The sequence below is a fragment of the Phacochoerus africanus genome, chromosome 2, assembly GCF_016906955.1.
Source record: "Phacochoerus africanus isolate WHEZ1 chromosome 2, ROS_Pafr_v1, whole genome shotgun sequence".
NCBI classification, from domain to species: domain Eukaryota; kingdom Metazoa; phylum Chordata; class Mammalia; order Artiodactyla; family Suidae; genus Phacochoerus; species Phacochoerus africanus.
The window spans coordinates 274,544,688-274,569,219 of NC_062545.1; the positions used below are offsets into that span (position 1 = coordinate 274,544,688).

At 59.3% G+C, this 24,532-nt stretch overlaps 1 protein-coding gene across 2 annotated transcripts in view; it reads right to left on the minus strand.

The window, feature by feature from the left end:
* FIBCD1 (fibrinogen C domain containing 1) overlaps nt 1-24,189 on the minus strand; it is a 37,560-nt gene extending 13,371 nt beyond the window's left edge. The window contains exons 1-4 of one of the 2 annotated variants that reach the window (XM_047768712.1): nt 23,879-24,187; nt 14,087-14,566; nt 9,872-10,031; nt 9,316-9,452 (exon numbers count right to left, since the gene is read on the minus strand). In XM_047768712.1, the coding sequence (XP_047624668.1) occupies nt 9,316-9,452; nt 9,872-10,031; nt 14,087-14,566; nt 23,879-23,950 (849 nt within the window). In that variant the 5' untranslated portion in view covers nt 23,951-24,187. Of the gene's footprint in view, nt 1-9,315; nt 9,453-9,871; nt 10,032-14,086; nt 14,567-23,878 lie in introns of both variants that reach the window. The other variant, XM_047768711.1, reaches the window with a different exon arrangement.
* Nucleotides 24,190-24,532: the final 343 nt, after the last annotated feature.

Here is a 24,532-nt window from a genome sequence, read left to right on the forward strand (position 1 = left end):
TAACCTGTTAGCCACAACGGGAACTCCCAAGAAAATCATTATTTAGTAACTCTGAGGCTAACATCTTCCTCGGGCCAGCTTCTCCCTAGGGTTCCGGCTGCAAAGTGATTGATGCGGAAAAGCTCGCAGGCACCACGGGCCCTTGGGCAGGTGCCACGAGTGGGCAGGCAGACAGGGCGTGTTTTCTTGGTGCGGATTCTCAGAAGCCAGCCGCCTGCCACCCGGCGTCTTCCAAGTGCCGCTTAGGGAGGCTCTGCCAAGGGAGCGCTGGGCCCACGTGGTCCTGCAGATGGTGCCGAGAGGTTTCAAAGGAAGGAGAGGCTGCACTTGGGGCGGCACGAGGGAGGGAGAGGGAGGGAGAGGGAGGGAGAGGAAGCAGCAGACCAGCTGACGGTCCCTCATTAGTCAGAGGGCTCCGGGGGCCGTCTCGCGCTCCGCCGGTCCCTGAGCCCCTTCCTCAGACGGGTCCTGCCTGACCTGGTCCTTGTCCGCCAGGCCGCCAAGAGCCTGGAGCCATCGTCCTGGGCACCAGGGCCTGGCTCCGTGGTCATCTCAGCCCCGGCCAGGGCTTCGAGCACAGCCACAGCCCTCCCCACCACAGCCCGGGAGGGAGGGGTTCGTGGACCCATTTGGCAGGTGAGAAGACTAAGGTTTGGAGAGGTGGGTGGCCTCTGCAGGGGGGGGGGTGCAAGGTTGACCCCCCGAGGCCAGAAGTGGGGGGTCAACACGAAGACAACACGAAGACGGAGGGCAGCCGAGGGGTGTCCTATGGCTGAGGATGGACCTCGCCCCCTCATACCCGTGAACCCACCCCCCAGCCTTCATCATGGCTGAGCTGGCCCAGCCCCCGGGAACGCCTTGGGCTGGCACCCAGGGAACTCCAGCTGCCCCCAGACTCCAGCCGACAGGGGCTGGGTGACCAGCTAAGTCTTGGCTTCTCGCTTCTGCAAAATGACAGGGGTTGTGGCTCCAGACCCTGGAGGGGGCAGGGGGGTGCTGGACTCATGGGGGACTCTGGGCTTCAGAAAGCTCACAGCCCCAGGAGAGACAGAGGCAGGAGCCAGCAGTCTCGGGGCAGGGCAGCCCAACCGGGCATGGTCCTTAGATCCTCCTGCCTCGGTTTCCTCATCTATAAAATGGGAATTACAACAGCTCCAACCCACAGGATACAGTGACACGGTTAAACGTGCTGGTTGAGGAGTTCCCGCTGTGGCTCAGCAGAAACAACCCAACTAGTATCCATGCGGAAGTGGGTTCAATCCCTGGCCTCACTTCGCAGGTTCAGGGAGGAATCAGTGTTGCCACAAGCTGTGGTGTAGGTCACAGATGCATCTCGGATCCGGTGTTGCTATGGCTGGGGTGTAGGCCGATAGCTGTAATTCCCATTCGATCCCTAGCCTGTAAAATTCCATATGCCACAGGTGCAGCCCTAAGGGAAAAAAAAAAAAAAAAAAAACCACCATAAATATGCTGCTTGATACACAGCACTCCATCAGGGTAACAATTGTTGTTACATTTTCTGGGCGCTCACAGGAGGATGAGCTATCTGCTGGGGTGGTTGAGAAGGTAGTCCTGGAGGACTTCCTGGAGGAGGAGATGCTCGGCTGTACTGCAGATTGAGCACGGTCTTGGCAGGTTGTCAGAGGAGCAGAGGCACAAGGAGTAGGGACAGGGTAGGTCCAAACCCTGTGAGATGGGGAGGGTGTCTCTGCCACCTTAGAAGCACCCTCAGAAGGCAGCATCTGAGACTTTTCCTCAACTCCGATGAAGCTACAGTGGAAACCAATTAGGGGCAGAGTCTTGGTTGTGCAACTGCGGCATCCACCAGCTTCCCAGGCTCCCAAACAGGCGGGCAATTCCGGGAGGAGGGGTGGTGGGCTGTGGCAAAGGCGGATTCTTGTTTCTAAAGAACAAAGAACTTGGACACACGGGGAAGCACAGTCTCTCAAAGGCGGCCCCTGGGGAGGCTCTGCTGGCTTTCCTGGGAGCAGTCACTCCTCACAGCCTTTCTGGACGCCTCTGGGCTTGCTGGCAAGAGCACTGTTTGGGGAATAAGGCTAAGTTGAGTTCAAATCCCGGCTCTGCCTCTCAGGGGCCGTGTGACCTTGGACAGGCACCCTCTTCTGCCTTGGTTCCCCTCTCTGTAAAAAAGCCCCATCAGCAACCCCTTCATCACCCCTACAGGGTCACATCGAAGATGCAATGAAGAAAAAATGTAGGTGTTCCCATCGTGGCTCAGCGGTGAACAAATCCGACTGGAAACCATGAGGTTGCGGGTTCGATCCCTGGCCTCGCTCAATGGGTTAAGGATCCGGCGTTGCCGTGGGCTGTGGCGTAGGTCCCAGACATGGCTTGGATTCCATGTTGCTGGCAGCTGTAGCTCCGATTCGACCCCTAGCCTGGGAACCTCCATGTGCCGTGGGAGCGGCCCAAGAAAGGGCAAAAAGACAATAAAAGAAAAAAGAAAAAATGTAAGCCTGTGGGGGTGGGGAGCACAGTAGGTCTAACCTACGTCACCTCCCCTCCCCTTCCGGAGCAGCTGCCAAGCTCAGAAGAAAGTGGGCCCACTCCTTGTTTTTGACTGCAAATGGTACCCCTGGGCCTGGCGTCCTGCCACGTTTCCCAGACTTGGCAGTCAGCGCCTGCCGGCTCCTGGCGCACACCGCTCAGAGCTGCCATTTATCAGATGCTGCGACACCAGGCTGAGCCTCCACGTGCATCGCCCCGTCTACGTTCAAAGTTTGAAGATTCCGAACTGCTCTGGACAGAGGCAGGCTCTCTCCGAGCCCATCGGTCAAGGCCACAGGGGTGTGGTCACCAGTCGCCAAGGTCCTTCGTGTGATCGGGACTCCGAGGACATTCTAGAGCAGTTCAGAGCCTGGGACCCTGATGTCACAGCAGGTCCTCGGGCCACCCCAGCCTCGAGGACAGGAAGGTCTGGTTGCAGCCCCAGCAGAGCAGGGAGGACACAGTACCCCCAGGGGACTCCCAGATCCTGCTCCCCAGCATCCCCAGCGCATCCCCCTGCCCCGTCGCCCACATCCTGGCTGGCCCGGGAGCGGGGAGCTTTTCATCTCTCCGGAGCCTGATCCCCTGCCGGGCTGGGCTCAGCTCAGGTGGCTCCTTTGATGTCTTTCCCGTGAGAGAAGGATTTTCCTCCCACCTGGGGGCTCAGGCAGGGAAGGAATGGGTCACAGTGGGAGAGGAGGGTTTCTCTCGCAGTGGAGCCAATTAGAGGCCCATCTGAGTGGGTGACCCAGCACACAAGGCAGTAAAATGCCCGGCAGAGAAGGGAGGTTCGGGCCACCGGATGCTGGGGGAAGCCTCTGCAGGGTGGATCTGAGAAGGCGGGGGCAGGGCGCAGAGCAGAATCAATTCTATTGCAAGTCCTCGAGGAAGGAGCTGCTGAACTGGACCCGATTTCTGTGACCCTGGCAATCAGAGATCTGGCAATCAGGTTGCTGGCAGACCGCTGAGGCAGATCTAGGTGGAGGCGAGGCTATGCCTCGGGGCAGAGGGGCCAGACAGTGGGCACCCTGTCTTCTGAGGCCGTGCTGGCCCCCGCTTCCAGCTCGGGACCCTATTCCCCAGAGCCTGTTCACCTATGGCTGCGTGAGACATGAGGGCCACCCACTGGCCCGAGGAGGAAGGGGACGCCCCAGAGGAGATGTGACCTTTCCAATTGCCCTTGGCCGGGGAGACGAGCTAGGACTGACGGCTTCATCCTCCACGTCACCTTCCAAATGAGGAGATCTGGGCTCTATTTGCACACACAGCTTCCTACCCTTTAAAAGTACTGCTTGACCGTAAGATCCTACAGGATGGAGCCAGTGCCTCTGTCCCCAGGGCATCCCCACGGCTCTGCACAGACCCCTCCTGCCCCTCCTCCCCCTTCCCCTGCAGACCCTTGAGCTACAGCAGCCACCAGAGGACAAGCGGCTGTCCTGCAGAGCTCAAGCCTAACTGGTACACAGACGAGCAATACCTGGACAGGTGTCTGCTTAGCCACACCTGTGACAGGTGCAAAAAAAGCAAGAGGAGTGGACCTGGGAGGCCTCCCAAAGGACACAGTCACCAAGCTAGGCCCTGCGCCCAGGGTCACAGGTCAGCAGGGGGTGGCCTTTCCTTCTCGACTTTTCTGGGCTGGGGTAGGGGGGTGCACACATTAGGCTCAGGAGTGGTCTTGTGATCAGCATGACGCTGTGTGGCCATCGGCTGGAAGGCCACCTTGAGGCGTGTGTCCAGCTGCTCTGTGGTCTCGTTCCTACGTGGTGACTCCCACCCTCTCAGCAAGGGCTCAGGACCCACAGAACTCACGCTCCCCGGAACTGCCCATCAGCCCTCAGCACCACGTCTCTGGTCACTCCCTCCTCAGGGAACTCCCGAGGATGCTAGGAGCCCGCTCTGCCCCTGGGAGAAAGCCCGACTCCCACAGCACCTGCAAAAGCCGCGAGACCCAGGCTCCTCCTGCCTCCCACCTGTCCCCTGCCCCCAAGCGCCATATACCAGCAGAATGGAGCCACCGTGGTCCCAGAACAATCCCTGCCACCTCCCTGCAGGTCCCTTTGCCTGGAACACCATTCTCTCTCTCTCTCTCTCTCTCTTTGTTTTTTTTTTTTTTTTGTCTTTTTGCCTTTTCTAGGGCCACTCCAGCGGCATATGGAGGTTCCCAGGCTAGGGGTCGAATCGGAGCTGTAGCCGCCGGCCTATACCACAGCCACAGCAATGCAGGACCCGAGCCGCGTCTGCAACCTACACCACAGCTCACGGCAACGCCGGATCGTTAACCCACTGAGCAAGGGCAGGGACCGAACCCGCAACCTCATGGTTCCTAGTCGGATTCGTTAGCCACTGCGCTGCAACAGGAACTCCTGGAACACCATTCTCGCCTCTTCCCCTAGCACTCCGACCTCCTAGTCCAGAAGCTTCTCTGACTGCCTCAAGCTGAGTGAGGGGAGGGCTCCCCCAGGACCCCCAGCCCTACAGACCTCATACAAGCCAGCTGACTTGTCCAGCCCCCAACTGGCTGTGGACTCCTCTGACCCATAGCGGGCTCCCTGTGGGTGAGTGCGGGGATGGACAAGTGACACCACGCGACAGTCCCAGGACTTACAGGACCCTGGGCTGCTTGTTTGCTGCTTGGCCTTGAACAAATCTCTTGCCCTCTCTGAGCCTCCAGGGGTTGGCAGGGGGATTGGCGCAGCACCAGGCGGCGCAGTGGTCTGTAAACTGTAAAGTGCCCGGTAGGCAGGGCTGCCGAGCCCCCGCCTCGCCGAGTCCCGGCTCTCTGGGAAGCGGGCTCTGGCTGGCAGATCCAGCCCCAGGCGCCCTGTCCAGCAGGTTGGCCCCCGAGGCCTGGCAGTTTGGACACAGAGCCTAATGAGGATGGATGGTATCGGGGTCCAGAAAGGCACGGGCCAGCTCCCTCCCAAACAACAATTGAGCTTCCAAGAGATTCCGGGTGGCAGGGAGGTGATCCTGACAGTCGCCCCGGAGGTATCTGGGAAGAGATTGCTTTTGACGGAAGCCCAAATGGATATTAACGTCTCACGGCCTCGCAAGCACTTCTCAGCCGAGAATGGCCCTTCGTCCAGGCCTGCTGCTTCAGACACCACCCACTCCCCTCTCACCGCCCCCCGAAGCCTGGGACCCAGGAATTAGCCGCCTCCCGGCCCCAATCCTTGACTGGCTTCCCAGGAGATGGGCTTCAAATCCACCAGCGTGGAAGATGCATGGTGGGGGCCGGCGTCTCGGTCTTTCATTAAGCCTGTCCCAACCCTTAACTCTGATTTCTGGGCTCTGGCTGGTGCCCTGGAGCTGCTCTGCCCACCAAGGGGTTCCCAGAGGCGAAGGCCATAACTCAGGCGTTCCCAGTTAGGAAAACAAAAGGGCTTTTAGGGCCGGATGTGGATTGAGTGCATTTAAATGCTCTCCTCTGGAGCTTGGAGAGAGGCTTAGAGGAATGTCTGTCTTGGGTTCTCCGGGATTCTGCTCTCAGACCGGCTCCTGACCACGGAATCTGTGCTCAGAGAGCACTGGCTTGTCCCCCGCTGCCTGCCTGGCCTGGGCCTCCCCATTTGGCCTCCTGTTCAAGGTGGCTGATCAGGCCACCCTCACATCCCAGCATCCCCCTCGAGAAGCTTCCTTCTCCCCTCTGCCTGGATGTCAACACGCCAAGGTCCTTGGTGAGAAATGGAGGCATACGGGATATATACACAATGGAATACTACTCGGCCATAAAAAAGAACAAAACGATGCCATTTGCAGCAACATGGATGGAACTAGAGACTCTCATACTAAGCAAAATAAGTGAGAAAGTGAAAGACAGATACCATACGATATCACTTCTATCTGGAATCTAATATACGGCACGAATGAACCTTTCCACAGAAAAGAAAATCATGGACTTGGAGAACAGACTTGTGGTTGCCGGGGGTGGGTAGCGGGAGGGACTGGGAATTGGGGGCTCGTAGATGCAGACTCTTGCCTTTGGAATGGATAAGCAATGGGACCCTGCTGTGCAGCACTGGGAACTATATCTAGTCACTTAAGATGGAGCCTGATAAAGTGAGAAAAAGAAGGTATATATGTGTGTGTGACTGGGTCCCTTCGCTGTACAGCAGAAAATTGACAGAACACTGTAAACCAGCTATAATGGAAAAAATAAAAATCATTTAAAAAAAAGAAGAAGAAATGGAAGCATCCTACCATCCCCACCTCTTGCCCCAAGTGCCAAGGGCAGAGACCCTAGGTGAGGCTAGGGATTGAACCCGAAACCTCATGGGTTCCTAGTCGGATTCGTTTCTGCTGTGCCACAATGGGAACTCCCCCATGGACTCTTAAGTTTCTGCGGGGACTGGGACAGGGGCTTCCCCCATTTCTGTCCTTCCCCAGTACCCCGTCCACAGTAGGCGCTCAACACTGTCTGCCTCTCTGAAATTAAAAGTGCAGCTGAGAACCCCTCGTGTCAGTTTTACTGGTCCTGCCTCCCAGGGTCACTAGGTGTCCCAACCACAGTCAACTTGGGGAAGCTGAGCCACTTTCTTTTCTTTAAGGTCCGCACCTACGGCATATGGAAGTTCCCAGGCTAGGGGTCAACTCAGAGCTACAGCTGCCAGCCTACACCACAGCCAGAGCAACGTGGGATCCGAGCCACATCCAAGACCTACACCACAGCTCACAGCAACGCCAGATCCTTAACCCACCAAGCGAGGCCAGGGATCGAACCTGCAGCCTCAGGTTCAAGGGTAGTTGGGTTCATTACCGCTACACCACAACAGGAACTCCTACCAAGACACTTTCATGGTGGCACAGATGTTACCCAGAGACTGTGATGCAGGTTGTTAACTGCTCAAGGGCATCTGGCCAAAAGGGCAAGGCTCACATCTGTTCTTGCCAAACCCAGCGCCCTTGTGTGCCCAAAGGATATTTTCTTTTCTTTCTTTTTTTCTTTTTAGGGCCACACCTGTGGCATACGGAAGTTCTTGGGCTAGGGGTTGAATCAGAGCTGCAGCTGCCAGCCTATGCCACAGCCACAGCAATGCCAGATCCCAGCCACATCTGTGGCCTACACCCCCGGTCACAGCAATGCTGGATCCTTAACCCACTAAGCAGGGCCAGGGATTCAAACCTGCATCCTCATGGATATTAGTCGGGTTCTTAACCCACTGAGCCACAATGAGAACTCCAAGACATACAGGTTTTTGGGGGGTTTTTTTTTTTGTTTTTTTGTCTTTTTGCCATTTCTTGGGCCACACCTGCGGCATATGGAGGTTCCCAGGATAGAGGTCTAATCGGAACTGTAGCTGCCAGCCTACGCCAGAGCCACAGCAATGTGGGATCCGAGCTGCGCCTGCGACCTACACCACAGCTCACAGCAACCCTGGATCGTTAACCCATTGAGCAAGGGCAGGGATCGAACCTGCAACCTCATGGTTCCTAGTCGGATTCGTTAGCCACTGCGCCACGACGGGAACTCCAAGACATACGTTTTTAAAATGTGTAGTCACCTGATGGCCAGTGGTGACCCTGCTGAAGCCCAGCCCCCAGCCTGAGCCCCAGAAGAGGGCAGAAGTCCACCAAGATCGGGGGGAGGGGCAGCAAGCCCACCTCCCACCTTCAGGGATCCCCGGCTCAAGGGCAGGGGTCAGCACACCACAGCCCCCTGGGCAACTCCTGCCTCCTGCCTGTTTTTATACAGCATGTGAGCCAAGAATGTTTGACCTCTTTTTTTGGCCACAACCACGGCATCTGGAAGTTTCCGGGCTAGGGATCGAACCCATGCCACAATTACAGTCTGTGCCACAGCTGCAGGAAGGCCAGATCCTTAACCTGCTGTGCTACAGGGGAATGTCACGTTTGAACGGTTTTAAATGGCTTTAAAAAAAAAAATCAAAAGAAGCATATGTTTAAATATTCTTTGCATAATATTTCAAGAAGAATACATGAAAATTTTATGACATTCAAACTTTAGCGCCACAACTAAAGTGTTATTGGGACACAGCCTCGCCCAGGCGTTTCGGTTTTGCCTGTGGCTACGTTCCCCCACAAAGGCAGAGGTGCGACAAAGACCGGGCAGAGGGAGCGGGCAGGGTTGGTGGAAGGCAGGAAAAAAACAGCAGGCTGACCCTGTTCTAGAAGGGGCTTCCCAGCTGGCAGATCTGGAGACCCTCGGGGTCTTTAAGCAGGTCCTCTGCCTCACCACACCGGGGAGCTCTCGGGGCCACCTGTGGCTGTCCCAAGCCTGCCTTTCCACTGCTCCCGCTTCCCACTCAGGCAGGAGCCAGAAGGCGGAAGGAAATCACGACAGCTCCTTGCCAGGAGACCACTGGGGACCCTGCTCACGGCAGCTCCGCGCCCCCTTTAATCTCAGGCACACGCATCATCTATTAAATAACGGCCAAGGTCAGCGTCTGCACTCGTCAGCCCTTGAACTCACATTAGCAACAGTTCATCTCAGGATCCGGCCCCAGGACCCCCTAGAACCACCGCTCCAGGCTCAAAAGCAGCAGGCAGGCGACGGCATCTAATATCGGCTCCCAAGCAGGTCCCCCAAGAGTGAGCACATGGCCTCCACCTGCCCCGCACAGGCTTCTGGGAACGCGGAGATCTTTGCTGAGACTATGGGCAGGTTAGTGGGGGCCAGAGGGCAACTGGGCAGGGCCAGCCCAACGGCGGAAGGTGGGCGAGAGGCCACTCAGAGCACCCAGCTTCACGTGCATAGCCTCCTGGGTCAGCCTGGGTCTGCCCTGAATGTCTTCAGGGCCCAGCGTTAGGGGGGCCTGGACGTGCAGCCGCACAGCCCAGGAGACTCACCGTCCAGCCGCCGCCGTCAGTGCTCATGTCGCAGTAGACCTGGAAGCCGGCGGGGTCGTGTGTGGGGAAGACGGAGTAAACGCCGTCCTCCTGCTGTCCGCTCAGGAGGACGTCCAGACAGTCTCGGGGCCGGGAGCCTGAGACAGGGAAGGCCATCAGGGCGCTGGACCTGAGCCCACGTCCCTCCCACCCTCTGCCTCCCTGGGTCTCTCTGACTTGGTCTGTCCAGCCGTCAGGGTCAGGTGCAACTCCAGAGCACTGGCTCTGCCACCGGCTGCGTGGGTTTGCTGAGTGAGCACCCTCTCTGAGCCTCACTTTCCTCATCTGGAAAATGGGTGCAGTGAGCTCCCCCTCCTCAGGTTAGGAAAAGGGCCAACAGGAGGGTGTGCGGAGGACCCTCAGCCCTGCCAGGGAGCGGGCAGGCCTCGGCCAAGAGCAGTAGCGTGTGTTTATGTGGGTGGGTGGGGGCGATGAAGGGATGAAGCTGGGCACCCAGGTCGGCCAAGGAATCCAGCCCCCAGCCTCCCCCCATCCCCATCCCCCGCCTCCCACTTACCATTGGCACAGCCCCGGGGTCTCGACCCCCTGGCAGGTGCCCTCTGAAGATCAGCCTTGACGTGGGGCCGGCCCAGCCCCCGGTCCCTCTGCAGAGCGTCCAAGACATCACTGACGGAGTTCACCAGGTGAACCATGTGGCCTTGGCTCTCAGAGAGCAGCTGTGGAGCACAGGGGTGGGCGGAGCAAGGAGTGGGATGGGCGGAGCAAGGAGTGGTGTGGGCGGAGCTATGGGTGGGCGGGGCAATGAGTGGACGGAGCCCTGGGGTGGGTGGAGCACAGGGGTGGCAGATGTTCCAGCAGGCGGGGACAGAGTCCCCAGGATGGTGGTGGGCTCTGGCAGCCCCTGCCCTACCCTGGCCTCCATATGGAGTGGTCTCAGCCCCAGTGCTCAGAGGACAAGGGCTCAGGTGGGGGGTAGGGGACAGAGTGGCCAGCACACACCTGTACCCCTGCTGCCCCCCAGGCCCTGTTCTTCATCCATGTCTGTGCCGACAGCCCTGGTGAGGTGACAAAGCAGACCCTGCTGGGCAAGTGGAGGCAGCACCTGGCATCAGGACAACTGGGTCCAAACCCCAACTCACCCACTTGCCAGTCACATGGCTGCAAGAGTGATTAACCAAGCCTTGAAACAGGCTAACCTGGTCTCCCAGCCCAGGTGCTATGGAGACTGATGATGTGGGGAGTACCCAGCACAGCATGGGGCCCACGGCAGGCACTCAGTACCCAGTATCTGGGTGCCCACCCCATGGCAAGAATTCAAGAGGTATCTTCCAGGTTACAAAACGCCTTCACCCGACTTCTCTTCGGATCCCCCAGCAAGGCCAAGAAGGCAAGGGTGATGGATCTGCACTGGACAGGTGGGCCCCGGGGTGCTGCATCCCCCCATCCCCCATGAAAGGTCACTTTGACTTTACAGGGTTCTCTGATGCCCACTGCACACCTGCCCCCACAGCATGGCCACGAGGGAGGGCCTGAGGTGTCTTCCCCTTGTTACAAACGTGGAAACTGAGGCCCAGAAAGAGAGGTCACTGGTGGAGAAGCACTCAGGCCACGTCCCCAGCTGAGTGGCAGGAAGGGAACCAGGGCTGCAGCATCGTGCGTGCGGGGAGCCCAGGGTGGGGGCGGGGTTGGCCCCAGGCCCTGGTGTGGATGCTGGGACTCAGCTCAGGCCCTTCCTCTCTTCACTAGCCCATGATCCTGGAAGGGTAACCGAATCCTACCCACTCCTGCCCATCCGTCTCCTCCTCCTGAACCACAGCAACAGGCGCTGTTTCCCGGCGGGTGGTGTGTTCAGGCCTGTACCGTTCCCATCGCTGATGCGGACGGCCAGCCTTCCCACGATCAGGGTCTGGGACTCAGCTAGTGCAGCTCTGTCCCCACCCTGGGGCCTCTGCGCCCTGTCACCTCCCCACCCAGGGGGCTCCCGGAGGCTGTGGGGATGATGAGGAAGGGAGGCAGGGTCCTGGGCAGACTGCAGCCAGCCAGCCAGCCAGCGTGGAGCCTTCTGGGTCTTTACACACCGAATCTGTCACTTGCCAGATAATAGCTCGTTGGAGCAAGGAAAATAGAAATACACAGTGCCGGCAGTTTACAAAATACGATTCTCGGCTTGTCTGGAAGCAGGGGCCCGGCAAAGCTTTCAGTTTCCCTGTCAGTTTCTCCTCTGCTGAGCAGGTGATTCAGTGAGGGCTGAGGCCTGGGGAGCGAGGGGCGGCAAGGGGCGGAGAGGGCCTTTGGGCAGGGTGACATTTCTCCCTGGGCTTCCCTGCAGTGTCCTGCAGATGGGCCCTGCAGTGGGGGAGCCCTGAAGAGGGATAAAGGCAGCCCCAGGGGGGCAGGGGCAGGGCCTTGCCCCCTGCAAGAGGGTGGGCAGCCAAGATCTCCGGGCGCATGGGTTAAGTTGCAGCGGTACTGCCCATCCTTCTGTGACGCTGCAGACACACTCGAGAAATTCAGGCACGGCCGGCTCTTGCTAACGGGCAAGGAAGACCTCAGTTTAAACCAGCAAATGATTAAAGTTGAAAATGTACATATAAACATGCCCCGAATTAATGGGGAAAGTCGGTCCCTGCTCGCTGAGCCGCACAGATGCCTTAAAGAGGACTTGGCAGCTTTGAGAGGCAGTGAGATCAGAGCTGCTGCTTCCAGCACTGCTCTGTTGTGTGACTGAGCTGAAACAGGGCACTTCCTTTGCCACGCCTCGCCTCAGCCTGCCCCTCCATAGAAATGGGGTCATGACTCCTACCTCCAATGGCTCGTGTGCCCCCAAAGCTTCTTAATTCGAACCCAGACAGAGATTGCCAAGAGTGGCTCCCCATGGGCTGAAATTTCGGTTTACAATTTCCACCATCGCAACAAGAGATGCTGATGCGCCAATGGCATCTCTCGTGTGCACGCGCCAGCCGAGCCCTGTCCCCCCCAGGAGCTGCAGTATCCTATCAGGTCGGGACAGTGCCAGCCCTGTGTTACAGGTAAGGAGGCCCAGCCCAGGGAGGGCACCTGACACACCCAAGGTCCCACAGCTGGTACTTGGTAGAGACTGGACTGGATCCCAGCTCGGCCGACCCGAACCCTGAGGGCAGAACTGCTCAGCTCTGCTGCTCCCAGGCCAGCGGGCCTCGGACATTCATGCACGGGAGTCACACTGCTGGGATTGGGGGGCCGGGAGGGGGCTTTGAGGGCAGAGTCCGGGGACGTGCCCTTTAACCAGCAGCTCTGGTGACTGGCAGGGAGTGCCACGGGCACTGTTCGGGGATCCGGATCTGGGCTGAGGAGCTGAGGGTCTGGGAAGCTGCTAGGAGCTATGGCGACACGGCCAGACACATGGTCTCTGAAATCACCTTGAGTCTGTGGGAAATGAGTCAAACTAAACATTCTTGCGAAGAAGCAAATATCTCAGGAAGCCCAGACCCCAGCAGAGCTATTAGTCTTACAGCAACCGCTCTAGGCCTCCGTGCACATGGGCGGGTGGGAGACCCTGGCCCCTCCCCGCCACCCCCAGTCCTCTGACCCTGCCCTAAGGGTGAGCGCTTGGAGGACCAGCCGGCTCATCGGGGCCTGAGCCACGTGGAGAGCGAGGGAGAGCACCCAGATCACCCAGAAAGTCTGGAGGTCTCCTGACGAGGGCGGGGATGCTGCAGATGGAAGGGGCAGCAGCAGGGCAGCTGAACTCCCCACCCCAGGATGGAGAAGCAGCCTTTCCATCAGTCACCCAGACAGGACGATGGGGACTGCAATTTCTCCAGCTGCAGCCTTCAGAGGAGGGAAAAGGCCCATTGCTCACGAGCTGTTGGGTGACCAAGTGCCTGGCCATCCTGGGTGTCCGGAAGGGGCTGGGAGGATGGCAGGCGTGGGACTCAGGAACTGAGTCACGGGGCGGAGGTGGGGGAGGGGGGACGGGGTAGAGGGCAGGAAGCTGGGCAGGGCTCAGAGGCCAGACGCCAGGCCTGACTTGACCGCTGCACCCTGGACAAATCACTGCCCCTCTCTGAGCCTCCGTTTTCTGTTCTGGAAAATGGCAGGCCAGTGAGGTCATCCTGAATCCCTCCTCCTAGAAGGGGGAATGTCCCTGCTGGTGCTCCATGGTCAATGTCGGAAATCCTTCACCAGGGTCTGCCTGGTGCTCGCTGGGACCTGGCCTGGCTCGGGGAGTGGGTGGGGGTGGGGACAGACAAGGGTCTGGTTGAGCCCCGAGCTGGTTCCTCTTTCCCTGGGAAGCTGTGGGTATCAGAGGGCAGAGAAGGTGGGGGGGGGGGCGGGTCTGGGGAAGGAGTGCATCTCTTTCTGGCCACGGAGCACAGCCAGGGAGCACCGCCCTCGCCACTGACCTGCCCATGACCTTGAACCTGTACGAGCCTGTTAGAGGCCACGTCCTGCCTTGCCTGCGTCTCACTGCACTGGAGCCCCTGGGAAGCCCCTCCAGCCCTGGAATCAATGGGGGCTACACACACGCCCAGGTCACCAGGACGGCGTGCAGGAAACAGTCTGAATCCTGGCGCCGAGAGCCGTGCGGGCTTGGATGACACCCTCACCTCTTTGAGCCTCATTTTCTCAAGCAGATGGGAATCGCCCCTGGCCCTGGGGCTCCTGGGGATTAAGCGATGCCCTGGGTATCAGGCACCCAGGGCGGGCTGCATGTGGCACAACTTGCAACTCGCCTCCCCACCCCCTTCCCGCCCCCCACCAAGATGCGGGGCATGAACCCTGCCCTTACCTGGATGAGGCGGCCCTGCTCGCTCTGCAGGGAACTGAGCCCCTGGCCCAGCGTGCTGTGCCCCTTCCGCAGCCCCGCACACTCTGTCTGCAGCTCCGAGGCCCGGGCCAGCAGCCGGGGGAGCTGGTCAGCCAGGGTGTCCAGCAGCTCCTGCTCTTGTTCACCCACCAGCCGAGGCTCAGCCTGGCGCTGGCTCAGTGCCTGCAGCACGGAGGCCTGGGCGCCCTCCAGGCGGGCGAAGCCGTCGGTGAGGTCTGGGCAGCGCGGGTCGATGAGGATGCTGAGGCGCGAGCTGTCGGCCCTGTCCACGGTGACCAGGGCGCTATTGGCACCGGCCGACCCGGTGCTGACGATGGGCGGGGGCGCCGTGCCAGGCGCGTGGGCGTGGTTCAGGAAGAGCACGGCGCCGGTGACAGCCACAGCCAGCAGCACGGCCAGGGACAGCAGCACGGTGCACAGCACGTAGCCGCAGCTCGGCCGCTGCGGGGCAGCCCGAGGCAGGTGGACGTAGCAAGGGACAGAGGGACAGACGGGAGAGAGGAGGCAGCATGAGGGACAGACCTGGGCCGCCAGCCCTTCCCAGGGTGAGGAGGGCCCAGGATGGGGCCCCTGGCCTTTGTGAGGCCTGGACAAGGCTCAGAAGACCCCCTTCTTGGGGACAGGGACCGGGAGTCACACAGAGATGAGAACCAGGGTCCCAGAGGGGGGACAGGGACAGGACAACCAAAGAGAGCAACGTGGTAAGAGTGAGAGATGCAGGGAGACGGATGGAGAGGGTGGCAAGAGAAAGCCAGGCAGGGGGCCAGCAGAGGATGGAGAGAGAGGCCCCTTTCCCTGGCTGCCCGGCCCTGCCCCCGTCTGGGACGGGCCAAGGTGCAGGCCACCATCTGCAGCCAGAGGACTGGGCTCAGGTCCCCGAGCTGCCGGTTCCTGCGGGGTGACCTTGGGTGACGGACTTCCCCTCCCTGAGCATAGCATCCTCATCTGTCAAATGGGGGCGATAATGACATGCGCGCCCCACATGTTTGTGCCCGCTGTGTGGACTCAGGAAGAGAAAGCCGAAACGGGGGCAGAGTGGATGCTTCAGATCATTGCGCTGTCTCAGCAGAGTAAATGCCTTTGGGGTCATGGGCGCCCATCCCTGAAGGTCCCTTTCAACGCAGGGCACCCACACCTCGAGTCCCCGGGCACAGGGTGGCTGCCAGCCTGAGCACCTCCTCTCCCCATTTCCTCTCCTTCCTCCTCTTCCTCCCCCTTTTCATGAAGCACGCCCCCCCCCCCTCCCCGCCGGGACCCAGTGGGGACTAACAGCAAAAGAAGCTGGAACCCAGAGCAGCTTGTAATTAAAGGTGACACCGTGATATAGAGCAGATTCCAGACTCACTGGACCGGACCACTCAAACAGCCCAAAGGGATCTTGCAGAGCCATCACTGAGCATTGGACACAGGGGGAAACTGAGGCCCAGAGTCACACAGCAGACCAGAAATACCATCAGCCTGGACCTCTAGCCTCCTGCCTCCTTCCAGGACCAGGCATCTCCTACCACTGAATTTTCCCTACATTTTCAACTTTCTAAACCTGAGATGCATCTTTAAATGAGTTAGTGTATTAAGGCACTTGGAGCCGCGCCTGGCACGTTGTGCTTGTGTAATAAATATTAGCGGCTTTTATTATCTCATGATCAATGTGCACAGAGCATCTGGAAGTATTGGGTTTTTTATTTTCCACCCGAAGTGTTATTTCTGTGTCACTGATGCTAGAAGGTACCTTCCCTGTGTTTTTTTCTTTTTCTCACATTTTAACATCTCTGACATTTGAGAGGGATCTTACAGTTGTAATTGACAACTTTTTTTCTTTCTCAATGATCCATTAGATAGTTTCTTACATCCTGCATCTCTTCCTATGAGAAAACATGGTAGAGCAAACAGCCTCTTTTCCATAAATTCAGATTCTACGAGGAGGATGGGGTCAGGGGTCTGTGTTGCTGGCAAGATGTGGGAGAGAATTCCTGCAGCAGCATCGGGACTTAGTGCTCCACCCCTCCTCTCTGCCCCGGCCCTGTCCCCCAGGGCACATGCGTCCTGGGCTCTACACAAGTACACAATTTACTCCAGCCAGACCCGAACCCATCAGCTCCCCTCCATCAGCTCTGCATGGGCTGGTCCCTCAGCCCGAGCCCCACTTCTCTTCTACCGGCTTAACCTCGCTCTCTTCCTTCGGGGCTCAGCTAGGATGTCACCTCTTCCAGGAAGCCTTCCTTGACTGTTTCCTCAGCCCTCCTCCCGGTTTGGGCAGGGTCCTTCCTCTGTGTTCCCAGATCCTCGGCGGCTCTTACCAATACAGTCATCACCTTTGATTTCATTCATTCACCCAAACATCCATGCAGGCTTCCCTGGTGTCCCCCTGAGCCAGGCTCCAAGCCGGTCCCTAAGGAGGTAGCAGCGGCCAGCATCCCAGCCCTGCCCTGAGGGGATGAATGTCCCCTGGGCTGTGATTTTTACCCTCTTTGGGGACACAGATCTTTTTGGGGATTTGATTGACAGCTATGGATACAAGGAAAGCTGGGACTAGGGGGGTCAGAAAGACCCAGGTCCAGGGGACCTGCCTTGGACCTTGAATTGTCCCCCTCCCCAAAGGCACAGCGTGGCCGGTTGTTGGATGCATGGAGGGGAGAGCAGATGGACCAGGTCGTCTCTCCATGACCTTGCTGGCCAGAAATGAAAGCCCTGGGACCTAGGGCACTTTGCAGAGCAGAGGCCATGACCTTCACACTGAGCCCTGTCCCTACCTGATGGCCTGGCACAGAATGGAGGCCACCTCCAGGCTGCCCCATCCCTGTCACTGCAGGTCAGGGCTGTCCCCCCAGGCAGGTGCTGCGTCCTCACCGCTCTTCCTACAGTGCAAACCATGTTCCCACCACTGACACCTCCAAACAGCCCCCTGCCCTGGTTGGATTCCTTTTGCAGATGGGAAAACTGAGGCTCAGAGACAGAAGACCCTTGCCCAAAGTCACACAGGAGGCAAACAGTAGAGCCACCATTTGAACCTAGGTCCCGGTGACTCTGGACTCACCCATCCATGCCCAGGCTGCTTGCTGAGCCATCCAACCCGCATCCCGTCCTCTGCTGCAAGAGTGACTGGGGTTTGGGGCCAAAGCCCTGTGTCAGCAAGTAAGTCCCCCTCGGGCCCCTCCCAGAATCCACCGGGAGACACCTTGCCCCGAGCAGCTCTGAGTGACGTCCTCGACCGAAGAGCATTAAAATTCCCAGCTGGCAAGGCTAGCCATGTCCCCTGTGTCCCCAGGACCCCAGCCCTCTTGGGCACCCACTCCCACCCAGGCCCTTGGCTCCTGGTAGGAAGGCACAGGATGCAGAGGAAGGGAGGGGCTGGAGAAAGCAGCAGGGGGCTCCTGAGGGGCAGGGGGATGTCGGAGCCTGGAGATGAAACGGGCCACTCGGCAGAGGAGAATTAGTCTTCAGAGATCACCTTAAACATGAAGTGCTGTTCACTTTTATAGGCGGCCGTTTACGTGCCTTGCAAAGAAATCTGCCCGAGACGATCAGGGGGGCTTCGGGCACAAGCGGCCCAGCAGAGCATGGAGCACGCGGGGGGCTGGCGCTCACTCATCAGCCCTTGGCTGGGGCAGAGCGGGGCGTGTGCACCTGGGGGCTGCAGGAGGCAGATGGATGCGCACAGGGCCCTCGCCTCCCAGGGCCACGACTGGGAGCCAGGCAGGATCAGAGGAACCAGGAGACCCACTGCTGGCACTAAACACCCGTGTGAGCTCCCGGCTAGAGGTATGTGGCTTGGTCCCCTGTGTCACCCCCAGGTCTTGCTCACGGTCAAAGGCTGCCCAGGAAGCCCCGACCAAGGGGAGGACACAATGGGCTCATGCTAGGGGAACCGGAGGCAGGAAAACCTAGGGCTGCCTCAGTTGAGAGCTGGCGAGTCCCCAGCCTCCAGAGGTAGCCGTGGAGTCTGGTGGAGGACGGGGGGGCCATGGAGGGTGGGGTTCCTGGCCATGGCGCCCTGCCCAGCCTGCACCCCTCCTCTTCCTTATTTTTTAAGGGAGCTGGGTAGTGGTCATTCCCCGGGTAGGGCTGAAACTACACCCCTTGTTCCTAAGTAGGAAGAAGAAAATCTTCCTCCAGGGGGAGACCAGGCAAGGCTGGATCCAGGTGCAAGCCACGTTCCCAGCACCCAGCTCCTGGGAGCAGCCAAGCCATAGGCAGGATGGCTGTTCATCAGGACAGAAACGCGGCTGTGCGGCTTCGGATTGGGAAAACCAAGGGGGCTCGTGTGAGGTCTGGGCAGGAGCTGTACTTGGGCTCAGAGACCCTGGGGAGGGTGGGAGTGTCCAGCCCCTGGGGGGAGGGGTGTCCTCCTCGCCTCTCCCCCAGGAGCCCGCACCTGCTCCCACAGCCAGGCAGACGGCTCCTGACATGGTCTGAACTCTGAGCCCCTGGCCCTGGCAGAGGGGGAGCCCAGAGACCCCCTAAAGTGAGGTGCTGATTGGTCTGCTCAAAATTCTGGGGTCCCCAAAACTTGGGAGGGAGGCATGGCTGGCTTGTTCTATGGGCTCCAAGGAAGAGCACCCTGTCCTGCTAGGGCCTCCTAATACAACCCATGCTGACGGTGGCCAGCTGAGGCCACCGGCAAGGTCCCAGGGAGTGGCCAGACTATTTCAGGGGACAAAGAGACAGGGCCTGGGAGTTGCTACATCTGCCGCCCCCCCACTGGAAGCTCCATGCACCAGCGCCCCAGCTCTGTCACCCCCCAGGGAGCTCAGCTTTGGGTCCATTTCCCAGGGGAGAGGGTCTCCAGATGTTTCCTGTGAGGGTCTTGCCGGGCCCCCTCCCTCCACACGCAGCTCTGGGCCTCCAGCCCAGCGACCCCCAAACCAGGCTCACTCCACCCCGAACCTGAGCCCTCCTGAGATCCCCACCTGGGATGGTAGCAGCCTCACCAACGGCCCCCACCCAAGCCGGGAGCCTCCCTGGGCTCCCCTCCCCCACCCTTCCCCCCAGCTGGCACCTGGCTCTGTCCACTCCACCTCTCTAATCCCTCTGTCCCCATGCCCTCAGCCCTGCCCTGGTCCATGCCCCATCACCTGCCTCTAAGTCACCATCAGCAGCTCCCTGTTAGCCTCCCAGCCTCCCAGCCACCTCCCAGCCCTGCGAACCAGTGCCCCACACGGCAGCCAAGGGCCCTGCCTCCTGATAGCAAAGAGCCCAGGAGACTCCCACTCAGACCCCTCCACCCACAAGGGCCACCAAGGTATCAGGAGCTGGTCCCCCAGTCTCACCTATTGCCACCCTCTCCCCACCCCCATCCCATTCTCTCCACCTGCCTGGCTTCTTTCTTTTTTTTTCTTTTTAGGGCCGTGGCATATGGAAGTTCCCAGGCTAGAGGCTGAATCGGAGCTGCAGCCTACCCCACAGCCACATCAACGCCAGATCCAAGCCATGTCTGCAACCTACACTGCAGCTTGTGGCAACGCCAGATCCTTTAACCCACTGAGCAAGGCCAGGGATCGAACCCACATCCTCCTCATGGCTCATGGATACTAGTTGGATTTTACTTTTTTTGCTTTTTAGGGCTGCAACATATGGAGGTTCCCAGGCTAGGGGTCACATCAGAGCTGTAGCTGCCGGCCTACACCACAGACACAGCAATGCAGGATCCAAGCCTCGTCTGCAACCTACACCACAGCTCATGGCAACACCAGACCCTTAACCCACTCAGCGAGGCCAGGGATCGAACCTGCGTCCTCATGGATGCTAGTCAGATTTGTTAAGCCGCTGAGCCACAACAGGAACTCCCTGGCTTCCTTCATTTACCCCAACACACCTTGGTCTCCCTGGAGGACAGATTTCACAAAAGCATAAACATCACCTTCCTGAAGAAGGGGTCCCTGCGTTTCCACCCCTGACCTCCTCTGGCCTCTGGCCTCCCCATCACAGCCACACCACTGGCCTAGAGGATGAGCTCCGCGGGGCAGGGCTGGCGTCACAGGAGGGGCTTAGGAAATGAGAGGAGAAGGAAGGAGTCCTTGACCTGTGGCCCCTATCCTCTTACTCTCCCAGCCCAGGCACAGTGGCCGCCACCCCAAGCCCAGGCAGCAAGAGGACAGAGGGTGTATCATTTTCTTCACAGGGCCCATCACACCTCGTAATAATACCGTGAGTGAGTTTGTTCTTCCCCTGAGACTCTAAGCTCCCGAGGCACAGGGTCACAGCCGCATTCCCTAGCTGAGGCAGGGACTCTATAAATAGCCCTTGAATGAATTAAATGCAGCAGGGCTTGGGTTAGACATCAAGAAGAACTTCCCAATGAGAATGTGTTTCCCTTTCTCGAATGTCTTTCGAAGTTTTGAAAATATCGAGAGACACGGCTGCCAGGGATAGACAGCGGTTGACCTCCCGCTGGGGTGGCTTAACTGGGGGACAACTCAGGCACAAGCCTCCCCCCACCCAACAGGGGGAGAGGCGGGCACAGGGTGACTTCCTGCCCCACACTCCAAGCCTCGGAGAAGCGTGCCTATTTCTAGATGCTTTCATCTGAGCAACTCCGACCTCCTAGCAGGTTTTCTGCCATCATCTCCTGCCCTAAGGGTGTGAGCGCCCCTTCGTTCTGCAGGGGCGAGAAAGGACGCTCTAATGAGGTCGGTGCCTTGTCCAAGGTCACCCAGCAAATGAGGAGCGGAGGCCGGACAGGCCCAGGACAGAGCCGGCCCGAGGCTGTCCCAGAAACAGCCACACTGAGATGCAGGCCCTTTGAGGGCAGTGGGGCTGGGAGGCCTGGAGGCCACACAGCAGGTGTTGGAGCCCTCTCCTTGGGGATGACACAACGTGCCTGAGCTGGACAAAGCACAGCCAGCCCTTCTCCCCTTCATCCTCCCAACCGGGCCCATCCGTCACCCTGGAGGACTCAGGTTCAGGTCCTGGCCATGGCTCTCTTAGCCTCAGTTTCCTCATCTGTCAAATGGGTTGATCATGCCTGCCACCAGCCTCCGGGGTGGGTTGTGACTAAGAAATGAGAGGTACGCAGATGGGTCTGGCTGGTGCTCAGAGTGTGGCACTGGCATGTTTTCTGGAGGAAGTGGACCCATTAAAGAACCGGGGTGTCAAATTGCTTTCCCTGGTGGGCAAAGGGGTGATCAGGACGCTGACACTCTGTAAAGGGACGGGCGGCTGCGAGAACCGCCAACCCCAGGTGAACAGTGCTTTACAGTTTGCAAAACACACCAGTATTTCACTCGGCCCTCATAACAGCCCTTGTGGAGTGAGAAGGAAGCAGGGATTGCTGTTCCCATGTTACAGATGGTAACGCCCAGACTCAGAGAGGGGGAGTAACCTACCCAGAGTCACACAGCCTGTCAATGTTCAAGATGAAACTAGACGCGAAGGAGGAGAAAGGGCCAGCCCCCAGGGAACCAGGGCACGCAAGGCTCTCTTCCAACAGCAAGCACAGGAAAGATCTTGCCTCTTATCAAAGCGTCAGGCAAGCCTGGAATTGGCACCGGACTGCCTATCTGCATACTGGGTCACCAAAGGATTGGGGCGGGGACGCAGTGCTTGATATTGGCCCAGGCCTCTCCAGCCACGGATGCCAAGGGGCAGAGAGCTGGGCTCAGGCCTGGCAGCAGCTGGAACATACACCCTAGGAGGCAGCAGAAAGGCTGGGGCTGGCCCGAGAGGCCTTACAACCACATTTCAAATAGATCCCCCAGAAGCCACCTCCCCTTGAGACACAGCAGTCCTTGCTGGCTCCTCTCCCACAGCTCGTCCTGGCCAGGCTTCACGCAGTTCAGTTCAGCAAACATCCCTCAGCTCCAAACCTGAGCTGCATGGAAAGACCAGAACCTGGACCCGGGGGGGGACCAAAGGGAGCTCCCGATGGAGGAGTGACTCGGGCTAGGGAATGAGGCAGGGAGATGAAGGCAGCTGAGCAGCAGGGGCTAAAGTTTGCTAGGACTTCAAGGAAGAGCCATCAGCCATCAGGGAAGGCTTCCTGGAGGAGGTGGCATCTGAGTAGGTTTTGAAGTATGTGTAGGTCAAGTAGCGTGTGTGTGGGTATGTGGGTATGTATTTGGGGAGCCTGGTGGAGCCAAGAAGATGAGATAGCAAAGGTTTGGGAATGGGCCGTCTGGTACGGGACCAAAGATTGGCCAATGACAAGCAGCCAGTACCTGTAAGGGGGCTAATGGGACGGGGGGATGGGCCAGGCTGGGGATGGCTCAAACACCAAGTCTAGGAGGGAAGGCTGCTTTTGCTAAGCCAGGAGAAGTTAGAGCCCAGCAGGAGAGGACTTTCTGTCTAAAGACAGCTTGGATGTGGACCTGATTTAACAGAGGAACAGGGAGTTCCCGTTGTGGCTCAGAGGTAATGCACCTGATTAGTATCCATGAGGACTCAGGTTCAATCCCTGGCCTTGCTCAGTGGGTTAAGGATCTGGCGTTGCCATGAGCTTTGGTGTAGGCACAGCTGCAGCTCCAATTCGACCCCTAGCCTGGGAACTTCCATATGCTGCGGATTTGGCAAAACGAAAAAAAAAAAAGGGGGACAGACCATCCTGGGAGGCACTGGGAGGGTGGGGGGTCAGACCTGGCTTCAAATCCTTGCTCACCTGCTAACATGCTGTGTGACTTGGACGCATTCCTCAACCTCTCTGAGCCCCATCCCCCTGTGATGTGGGCATGGGCATCCCTGTCTAGCCCCCAGGTTGCTGCTGAAAATGAGGTTGTGCGGACGGTTGAGAAAGGGTTTTGTAAAGCATGGAGGTACAGCAGCACTCCAGAAAGAACGCCCTGAGTGCGGGGCCGCCAAGGCCCGCCCCTGCCACCCCCCTCCTGCCGCTGCAAACAAGAACTGTTCCTTCCCCAATGACATCTGTCTGGGAGAAATTTGAAATTTAAAACGGCCAGCCCCATTATTTCCTCTCCTTGGTGAGTGGACCTCCTCATCTCGCCTGCCGGCCCCAGTCCCTTGGCAGCCCAGCCTGGGGCGGCCTCAGGGCTGCCCCTCCGCTCAGCTGCCCATCTCCAGCGCCCTCTCTGGCCAGTCCTGGGGCTCTGCCCTCACACCACCACCACCACCCGCCACCCCCTTCCAGTGCACAGCCCTGGACACCCTCCACTGCCCCCAAAGAGGCAGCAGGAAGGGTGGAATGCACAGACCTGGAGCCCAAGGACCCAGGTTCAAATCCCAGCAGAGTTGCATGGCCTTCGGCCGCAGATGCAACCGTCCCCGCGGCTTGCTTTCCTTATGGTATAGCTGGAGAACCCCAATATCCAGTGTCCTTCCATGAGGCAAATATTTATTGATCCTCTACTGTATGGGAGTGGGGGGAGGCTGGCTAAAGTATTAAAGGATTCGAAGGAGATGGGGGGTGGCACGCCAGGCGCCTGGTGCCCTGGGTGGGTACTCAGTAAATGGCTCAGATGCCCATTGTAGAGATGAGGAAACAGAGGCTCGCACCAAAGGACTGGTCACACTGCAAACTACAGAGGTCCCCTACTTCCTCTGCGCACACACGCTGCATCTGAGTCCGTTGGAGGAGCAAGGGGGCTCCTGCAGGGGTGCAGCCCCTATCTGCAGCCCCAACCCCAAGTTCAAGCCTCCTACGGAAGAGGAGGAGAGGAGGGTGCCCGCCCCGGGGGCTTGTGGAGCCTCGCAAGGGTACGCCCCAAAACTCCAGCGCAAAACTGGGTGCCCACCCCGCCAGCCAGAGAGGCCAGCGCCTCGCCCACGCGCGGGCTCCATGTCCCCACGCCCCGGACCCCCGCGTACCTGCGGCTTGTCGCGCGGCCGCTCCTCAAGTTGGGAAGCGCCGCCCATGGTCTTCCACCGGTCGTTGACCATCTTCCGGCAGGACTGGCGGGAGGCCGGGCGAGGCGCGCCGCTGCGGAGCGCAAAGGCGCCGAGGTGGGCGCGAGCTCCGGCTCTGGGCGCGTTCTGCCCGCCGGCTTCCCGCCTCGGTACCCCGCGCCGGGGTGGCCGGGCCAGCGGGCGTGCGTGTGCGGGCGTGCGAATGTGTGTGTGCCTGCCGGTGTGTGCGCGGGTGTGTGCGGGCGACAGCGGGAGCGGGAGCGCGAGAGCCGCGGGCAGTCAGCCGCCCGCCCGCCGCTCGCGCTGCGCGCGGTCCCCGCTCCCGGCTCCCGCGCCTCCCCCTGCGCGCTCCTCTCCCTCCTCCCTCTCTCCTTCTCAATCTCCGCGTCTTTTTTGTCTCGGACTCTCTTTGCCTTTTATTGCTCCCCCGGTCTCTCTCTGACACACACGCACACGCCGTGGACGGTCACAGTTAAACTCCACCTCCGCAAAGGCTAGGATAGAGGAGGCAGCCCGACCCCAGACCCTCGGGGCCAGCCGGGAGGGCAGCGAACAGCCGCGGGCAGCCCGGTCCTCGCCCGCCCCGGAGGGGCCCGAGAGCCCCCGGGGGCGCCT